We start from the raw sequence: 10,000 nt of genomic DNA on the forward strand, positions 1-10,000 counted from the left end.
ATATATATATATATATATATATATATACATATATATACGTATATATACATGCATTTATATACATGCATATATATATACATGCATATATTTATACATGCATATATTTATACATATATATATATATATATATGGATGAACAGATGGATGAGCTGTTTCTTTTTTCAATTATTGGAGCACATATTTCCATCTTCATAGATTCAAATGTGCAGTGTAATATGTATTATTATTAAAGTTTACTGAATGTATTTCATATGAAACAATTTAACTTAGTTTCTGTATGATAATTTCATCTCTCTGTTCATTGAATATCATGTCTGTGTTATACTGGCAGTGCTGGGTTAAAATTTCCTTAATTGCATGTGACTTTCAACAATTCCATTGAAAAATGACCTAAATGCCACAGTCAACAAGTAGACTGTTGCAATGAACTTATCGTACTCTTACAGCCAATCAGATTTGATGATGATAATAATAGCAATTTTAGAAATTGAATTAACCATTCAAACAACTTGACACTGGAATGTTTTTGTATGTGTGTGGTTTGTGTGGAATGTGTTTATATGTATTATTGTTATTTAATGTCTACTTTCCATGGGTTGGACTACTGGTGTATCTATCTATCTATCTATCTATCTATCTATCTATCTCTCTCTCTCTCTCTCTATATATATATATATATATATATATATATATATCCATATATATTTATATATGTATATATATTTATAGTTAAGCTTTTTGAGTGGATTTGGTAGAGCAAAACTGAAGGAAGCCTCTCGTGTGTGTGTCTTTGTGTCTGTGTTTATCCACCACCATCACCACCACCACTGCTTGGCAACTGGTATTGGTGTGTTCCTGTTGGTTCGGCAACCAAGACTGATAAAATATGTACCAGGCTTAAAAAAGAAATAAGTACTGGGATCGATTCATTCGACTAAAAATTCTTCAAGGCTGTGCCCCGGCATGGTCGCAGTCTAATGACTGAAACAAGTAAAAGAATACATTGAGAGCATGAGAGAGAGAGAGAAAGGTTTGCTAAAATGCCATGCACAAAACTCAGCCATTGAGCCACTTTGTAACTTCTGCTGATTAAATCTAATAAAGTATATATGATATATATATACACATACATAGACAGATAGAGTAGATTCTAGAAGTCAAAAGAAAGACCTTAAGTATTCAATAACAAAGTGCCTTTTTTTAAAAAATGGAAGTTAGTGTAAGAAGGAGGTTTTTGAAAACCTTAAAAAATAATGGGAGGAAGGTAAGAATTGATCCAAATGTTCCCAGAATGAATTGCATTAGCGGTACCCAAGGACCAAGTGAAGCTTGAAACTGGACATCAAATGAAGACTACCACCTAAAATGCAAAATGTTTGCAACACCTAAGGTTACTAAGCTGTCAACTAAATACTAACTAGGTTCTAAGTTGCTTAAAATATTTAGTGGTCAGATGTGAACTGATGTTTTCAACATGACACAGTTGTAAATCAAACATGAACCTATTATTACAGAGATGTACAACAACAACAGCACTTTAAGATTATTTTCCCTGCTGAAGCAAGGGTTAGCTTCATAGACTCTATGATAGTCTTCTCCATTTTATCCTCTTCTCTATATTAGCACCTCACCAACTCCCTTGCACTTATTTTGTCCTATATCACTTTTAACTGTCTTTCAAGGTTTTTCCTCTTCTACTTCCTTCTATCACTTCTCAAACCCTGTCAACTTTCAATCTTCCTAAGCATGACCCAACCATCTCATCCCATTTCTTTTCCCAACATCCACCATTGGCTCAATTCCTATCACCCATCCTCTGCAATTCATTGTTTTTGTCTTTCTCTCTTATCGAGATACTCCACTTGTCCACTGAACCATTCTCATCTTTATTCATTACAGCCTTCTCTGCTGTTTCACATTCAGTAGCCATAATCCGCATCTATAAATCATGGCACTTCTTTCCTCATTAACATATCACTCAGTTTCCAGAACACTTACATACACAACTCACTCAAGCTACTGTCGCCAAGTCTGATATATCTTCTCCATTCAACATGTACAGTTATACTGTAACACTACTCATCAACATTCTGAAGCTGATTGTCTTCAGATAGAAACAAAAAAAATAGAAGTGTTGTTGCTGAAAATTAGTTCAAAAAATTTGTTTTAAGCAGAGTAAGTTTGTGCAATGTCAAATCTTCTCTTCTAATTGTGTAACCAGAACTGTTCCAGAGTGTTCCACATACTAGACTCAAATGGATGCTTGTGAAGCAAGGTAGGAATGTGAAACCAAAATACAGATTGCTACTGATTTCTCTTACTGTCACAGTTCACATCATATAAGAAGTTCCTCTTGCTGAAATTTGTCTAACATTACCATATAAACATCTAAGTGGATTACAAACACAATCCAGGCTACAAAACATAACATATGTAACCTCAATGTGATACATCAAACTGCTTGCTGCTATGGTTGGGAACTTTGAACATTGCTGCTACTGCTTTGCCAGCATCTATTGCTCGATAGTCATCAACCCTAAACTGGGCTCACTCATCCTTTTGACACACACACACACACATGCACATGCACATGCACACACACACACACACACACACATACACACACACATGTATATGTGTTAGTGAGACAAACATGGATAATTAAAACTAAATAGATATATATGATTTTAATGTGTTTTTTTTTTCCTAAATTGATGTTGGTTATATATATATATAAATTTATATAATTGTGTCCTTTTTTTTTATTGCAGATGACTGCAACAGCACAGTCTTCCACTTTTAAGCGGCCCTTTTACAACTTAGAGAACTCTGGAATCAGTCTTTACCGTGAACTGAAGCTGAAACGACGTCGCATCTTAGATCTCATTGGATGTGACACAGAATCTTGTGTCAGCAATGAAAGCCGTCGCAGTATGGGCAGCGAGAGTTCTGGTTATGTCTCTGATTGTGATCAGTTCAGTGATGCCAGTCATGAGAATTCCAACTCACCTTCTATTGTACAGTCAACAGCTGAGGACAACTACAAGTCAAAATTTCTTGAGCAGAATGCAGTGGCTGTGTCTGACAAAAGCAACAACATTCTTGCTGAGAAGCAAAAATTTGAAGAATTCACTCTGAAAGTGAAAGTAGAAGCCAACAGTAACAACAACAACAGCAATAACCAGAACATTAACAACAATAATAATGATGATGATGATAATAATAATAATAGTTTCCAAAATAAGAAAAAGTGTAACACTCCTGAAAGACATGTGGTCAATTGTCAGCCTGACCAGAATCAAGACAATGCCAGTCGGAACTGTAGTTCAGGTTCACCTCTAAGTTCTGGTGCTCTTCAAAATCAGAACAACGTTATTGTGAACCATCCATTGCTTGTTATGAACAATAATCAAGCTAATAACTCTTTTAGTAATGAAGAAGAAAATGATGATAATGTTAATAGTAGTAACAATAATAACAATGGCCCGGTGAATATGCCTTTTGGAATAGCCTATGTTGGTTTCCCTTCAGGCTTTGTCTTTCAACCTCAAATTATTAGAGAACAGAATATGGGAGATAATATGACAACTGTGAATATGATACCAGTGATGACAACAGTGCCTAGTGGAATCTCTTCAACACAAACTATTTATACGATGCCCACACTGCTCACCAACCAACAGTTTAACAGCCCCACAAACAGCAATAGTGGCAATGTTGCTGAGATCCCACACATAAATTTTGTTATCGATCCTTCAATGCAACAACAACAACAACACCAACAGCAACAACAACAACAACAACAAGCTGTAGAATGCAATCTGAAACAAGCAGATACTCAGCCACAGCAACACTTTACACTGAGCTCTGGTAACTTAAAGACAAGCCAGACTGTCATTCCTCAAGGTGGCACTACTTACCAAATCTGTCGGTATCCATATATTAACCCGAGCCAAAAGGAACAATATGAGCAAAACATGGTTGACTCTAAAAAAACATGGTTGCTTAGCAACAGCAATAGTAGCAGTATTAATAGCACCACCAACAACAACAGCAGCAGCAACAGTGGTAATAATTCAGACAATTACATGTGTATGACATCAGTTACTAATGTCAACAACACTGTTATGAATTTTGGTGCAAATGGCAACCATCGTATTAATTGTAATATTGAGATGAGTAGTATTGGTAACAGCAACAGTGGTACCAACAGCAACTTCAACAACAGTAACACCAGCAACAACATCAACATCAACAACAGCACCAATGGAAGTAATGGCCAGAATACTGGGCATCACCACCATCACAACCACCATCATCATAACCATAATCGGCATGCTCCTCCCCTCAACAATGGAGTTGGTCCAAACAATGTTGGTCATGCTCTAACACAAGTAAGCAAAGGTTGTACACCTTCTAATATGTATTTCACTAGCTCTTTGCCCTCAACTCTTGAAGATGATGTTTGTGTCAGTCCTGGAGATGGCAGCAATATAAAGAGTCCTGAAGGTGATAGTGACTGTGAAGAACCAATGATTTGTGCTATTTGTAATGACAGAGCTACTGGTCTTCATTATGGTATCATTACATGTGAAGGGTGAGTAAAACTCTTTTCAGTTTATCTTTCCCCTTTCCTTCTTTATTGTTTTTCTGTGTCTCTTTCTTTTTGTTATCTTCTTTTTCCTCCTCCCTTTTCTTAATTTCTTCTCTTTCACCCAATTTTTTGCTGTTAATTTGCTCCATTGCTGTCTCCTAACAGTAATGGTAATTGTTATAAATCTTGATTCTGTATCCCTTTTGCTCTACTGTCTCAGAAATCTAGTCATGATTATCTCAGTTCCACTATGTAGCACCTTGGGCAAGTGTCTTCTAATAGAGCGCCGTGCTGATCAAGGCTTTGTGAGTGGATTTGGTTGACAGAGAGAGAGGAAGAATTTCATTGTATGTATGTGTGTTTGCATGTTTATGTGTGTGTGCTTATTTGTGTGTGTTTGTGTCTCCTCGTCTTTGTATCACAAGATGGTTGTAAACGTGTGTCACCTTCATATAAGTGGTGTCATTTGTTCCCAATCTTTTGTGGAAACATGTCCACTCATTGGGAAATATTGCCTTGCTTTGAAGCAAGTAAGATTTGATAACAGAAATCGATATCAAGATGTAGAAAATCTGCATCTAAATGAGTTCCATCTGACCTATGCAAGCATGAAAAGTGGATTATGAGGATGATGCTTTTAAAAAAAACTAATAGAAGTTTTGAACATATCATTTACCTTTGCTTTTGATTTTTTTTCTCTTTGAAGGTGTAAAGGATTTTTTAAGCGCACAGTGCAGAACAAACGGGTTTACACCTGTGTTGCTAGTGGCAACTGTGAGATAAACAAGATGCAACGTAATCGGTGCCAATATTGCCGTTTCAAGAAATGCTTACAAATGGGAATGGTTTTGGCTGGTAAGCTATAAACACTTCTTTCTGATATCTCTCTCTCTACATACATACATACACACATACATATATATGTATATACATATATGTATGTATGTATGTATGTATAAAGAAGCAGCAAATTGAGTGAGTCATTAAAAATGTTGGATAGAATGCCTTGCAGGAATTGTTCTCACTCAGTTCAAATATTGCTGAAGTCAGTAGCACTACTTGTCATCCTTTCAGGGCCCATGACTAAAATTCCAGTCTTATATTGAAATTGTTTCTTTTCTTTCTCTCTTCCTATCTGTCTCTCTTTCTGGACAAATCAGATATGTTCAGATCTGGAGAAGGATGGGCTCCTCCAGGTCTAAGAATGCCTAAAACATGACAGCATCCTTATATATCTATGGAATTGAGGGTCCAAGGCAAGGTGCATAAAAAGAACACCCATAGAAAGTCATCATTTAAGGCTCTAGACAATACAAATTAGAGCAAAAAATCTGAACTTCTCCTATTGACTGCAGACAAATGGTGAGTGGGGGTACATCTCTAGTGTTGGTGCTGTGCAAAATACACTGAATGATTGGCAAATGAGCAGAGAAAGTCCAGAGTTATGAGGTGCCTTTAATGCTGTCTTACCAAGATCTATTCAACCTCTCTAGTTTTAATTTCACAAGATAATACACCCAGTACACTCTGCAAACTGGTTAGCATTAGGAAGAGCACCCAGCCCTAGAAACCACACCAAACAATACACACAAGCACCTAGTCTTCAGGAGTAGTAGCTCCTAATAGGAGGTGACTTTGAACTTGATGACCCCATCCAACAACCTATACCAGCACAGAAAGCAGACAAAAAAATGATGATGATGAACTGTAAAGAGCACAAGATTTTACAGTAATCTATATGTTTCTGACCTGTAGTACTTGCAAAGCTATATGTAATTAAGAAATTGTTTTCTTTTATATCAATATCTTGGGAAATTTCATATATAATATAATCAATTTCTTTTTTTATTCTTTTCCTCTTTAGCTGTCCGTGAAGATAGAATGCCCGGTGGACGTAATTCTGGAGCTGTCTATAACTTATACAAGGTTTGTGTACACTTCTATTTAAAGGTTCCATCATGTGGACTGTGATATCTGACTCAGTTGTGAAATTTACTCAATGGTGTTTGATAAATTCTATTTAATGCATTGAGCAATGAAGGAGTAAAGTTTGTTTATTAATTTCAGTTATTCACTTACATAATAACTTAACATAGTGTATGACAGACATATGATAGTACATAGATTATAGAGTGAAATTAGAGGGATAGTATAATAGTGTTTGACAACAGGGATCATGCTATAGAGAAATTATTTTGCCAACAGAGATAATTGTTTGACAACAGGGATAATACTTAAGAGGGATAATTACTTGATAACAGTATCATCACTCCTACGATGATACACTGACCAATAATGATATTTCAAAGCATGTTTTATTCATTCATTTATTTATTTATTTGGTGAACCTGGAGGAAAGAGCAGCGCCCATAACCCTTACAAGCCCCCTAAGACTGGTGGGATTGATACCCTTAATGTTTTGTTTAGATTATTGCAGGTCAACATCTGCAGAAAAGACATGAACTGGGAGGAGATTCTAGATGGATGATATTCAGGGCAAGAAGGATTAAGCTTTGTGGTTAGTGTGGGGGGAAGAAGAGCTGGATGCAACAAAGTTGAAAGTTAGAGAGATGAGTGAGGAGGGTGCATGAGTAGTGGAGGTATGAAACCAACCAGCTCCAAGGAACTGAGGTCATTATAATAATGATAGAAGAAACTGTGTTGTGACAGCATTGTGATAATTTTGTAGAATTACTATAATTGATTAACAATGTTTTAATTATAACACTTTCAATTATTTACAGGTGAAATACAAGAAGCACAAAAGAAAAAAGCAGACTACCAAGCTGTACAAGCAGAAAGTGGCACAGATTAGTGTTGGCCAAGACATGAACATCAAAACAGAACCGGTGGACATTAAGGACCAGATGAAAATACCCATCGGTTCAACTGCAAATGTACTAAATGCATCTCGTTCAGCCCTTGTTGCTCACTACAGCACTGTGTCATCATTCAGTCATCAGCAACAGCAGCAGCAGCAGCAACAACAACAGAATGAGATTCAACAGCAACATCACCATCATAACCACCATCATTCCCCTTCCCATCAACAACCATCCTTACAAAACCTTGATATGCCACAGTATCACACTGAACACTTAAAGACAATCAGGCCACAGCCTCATCCTAGCAAGCCCCCACCTTCACAATTGTCTCCTCATTCCCAATCACAGCTGTCCCCAGCATCCACTTCCCAAGTGTTATCCCTGTTGCCAGCGTCTCCTATGCCACACTTTGAGAGACTCATCAATGAACTTATACAGTGTGATTGTCTCTTAGACATAGCTGATGCCTGTAAATTAGATGAGTTAATTAATGACGACATTGTCTCAAACACTCTCTATAAAATCGGTGATAGCATTGTTAATAAGCTGGTCAAATGGACTCGACAGCTGCCATTCTATAGTGAAATACCTCTACAGATACATCAACAGATCTTAACTGAAAAATGGCATGAACTTTTGCTGTTGATTACGACAGCTCACCGAGCTTTGATTACTACTAAGCCAACTGCTATGTCATTTGGAGATCTTTATCGGTGGAACATGTCAAAACTTGCACAATATTTGAATAAAAATTTTCAGAAATATTTCACTTTGGAGGAACTGACCAATGAAATTGGTGAGATTGTTGAGAAAATAACCCATGTTATGGCTGCCTTTGTCAATATGAATTTATCAAAGCAAGAATATGTCTGTTTACAAGTTGTGCTGTTATTAAATCATAGTAAGTTTGGTTATATTATTGTCATTATCAATCATCATTTGCTATTATCATATTATAATTATTGTCATTATCTAAATCAACATTGTCAACAGCATTATCATTAAATGTCTAAATATCTGAGTTGAGTTATTATTGATAGCATTATAATTTCTTTAAAGATGAAAAATCTTTTAATATTTATGTCTGCATCACATATCAATCAGTTTCATCTCCAATCCTGATCAGGTGTGTTATTCCAAGATGAATACATTGTACCACATTGGATTTGAATTTAAAACTCATTTTTCATTTCTGAAAGATGACATACCCTTTTGATACCAACATTCCTGGAATCATTCCTAGTTTAACACTACACACTTTCTGTTTAAAGAAATCTAAATTAAAACTTTCCATTGAAATTAGCATGTTAATTTATGTTTCAAACACAATTATTTTATCAAATTTTTCATTACCATATTTGATAGCATATAAGATATGCACTTTTCCCCACAAAAATGTCTCAAAACATCATCACCACCCCTGATCTTATATGCAATTTTGGACCGCCCATAAGTTTTAATGCATTAAAAACATTTTTCTTAAATATACACTGCTGAAATTGGGGTCCGTCTAATATACCCATATGTCTTTTATACCATCAAATATAGTATTTACAAAATTATTTGAAACAAAGGTAGTGTATTTTGACAGAAATATGGAAAATTTTAAATGAATTTTCTTTATTAATTCATTATGTTTTTCTGGATAATTAGGGTGCAGGGTAAATGCCCCTTAACATATTGCAATGTAGAGTCCCTTAAGACATTGCTAAGTAAGCTCCCCACTAAAAACATAATCTTGATGTAAAATATTTAGGATGATCCAGTTTTGATATCTGATTCTATTCTGTACTCACAAGAGTTGAATACCAATCTAAGAAACCAGTAATTATACAATATTTTCTTTGCTTACAACAAGGAGTTTTACCTACTCTGTGGTACCTACTTACTGTGAGGGTTTTTACACTGGCAACAATTTGTAGAGGAAGTGCACCATCACCACTTTAACATCCATTCTTCCATGTTTCCATGGGTAGGATGATGCTTATTGAAACAGATCTTCTATGACTGGATGCCCATACTTTCACCAATCCTTACTTGTTTCTAAGTAAGGTAATATTTCCCTATGGTCAGACATGTTTTCACAGAATATTGGAAATGGATGACATTCACTTACAACAGTCACCTGATATCATAACAAGGAGACACTAACATACACACACTGACACACACATACACATGTATGCATATAAATATACACAGACACACACACACACACACACACACCTATACATACGACTGGCTTCTTTCAGTTTCCATTCATCAAATCGACTCAAAAGGCTTGGTTGGCATGATGCTGTAGCGGAAGACATGCCATACAGTGGGACTGAACCTGAAACCACATGGTTGGAAAGCAAACTTTTCAACCACATAGCCATGCTTGTACCTCATTGATTGAATTAAGCTCACAACAACCCAAAGAACAAAAAAACTAACCTATATTTGATTTCATCCCTGAAGGACATAACTTCATGTAATAAAGTATCATTTCTGCCACTCCCTCCAAATAAATAAAAGTAATTTTGGTTTGCTCATACAGTTTTATGTAAACTAACTTCCCTATATTTTGTTCATAAATTAT

General features: G+C 35.7%; 1 protein-coding gene across 3 annotated transcripts in view; it reads left to right on the plus strand.

The window, feature by feature from the left end:
• Window positions 1-10,000, plus strand: part of LOC106871674 (uncharacterized) — a 63,620-nt gene that overhangs the window by 52,538 nt on the left and 1,082 nt on the right. For all 3 annotated transcript variants that reach the window (XM_052978065.1, XM_052978071.1, XM_052978077.1), the window contains exons 3-6: window positions 2,772-4,597; window positions 5,301-5,449; window positions 6,459-6,520; window positions 7,339-8,320. In XM_052978065.1, the coding sequence (XP_052834025.1) occupies window positions 2,772-4,597; window positions 5,301-5,449; window positions 6,459-6,520; window positions 7,339-8,320 (3,019 nt within the window). The remainder of the gene's footprint in view (window positions 1-2,771; window positions 4,598-5,300; window positions 5,450-6,458; window positions 6,521-7,338; window positions 8,321-10,000) is intronic.

The sequence above is a fragment of the Octopus bimaculoides genome, chromosome 2, assembly GCF_001194135.2.
Source record: "Octopus bimaculoides isolate UCB-OBI-ISO-001 chromosome 2, ASM119413v2, whole genome shotgun sequence".
Taxonomy (NCBI): Eukaryota; Metazoa; Mollusca; class Cephalopoda; order Octopoda; family Octopodidae; genus Octopus; species Octopus bimaculoides.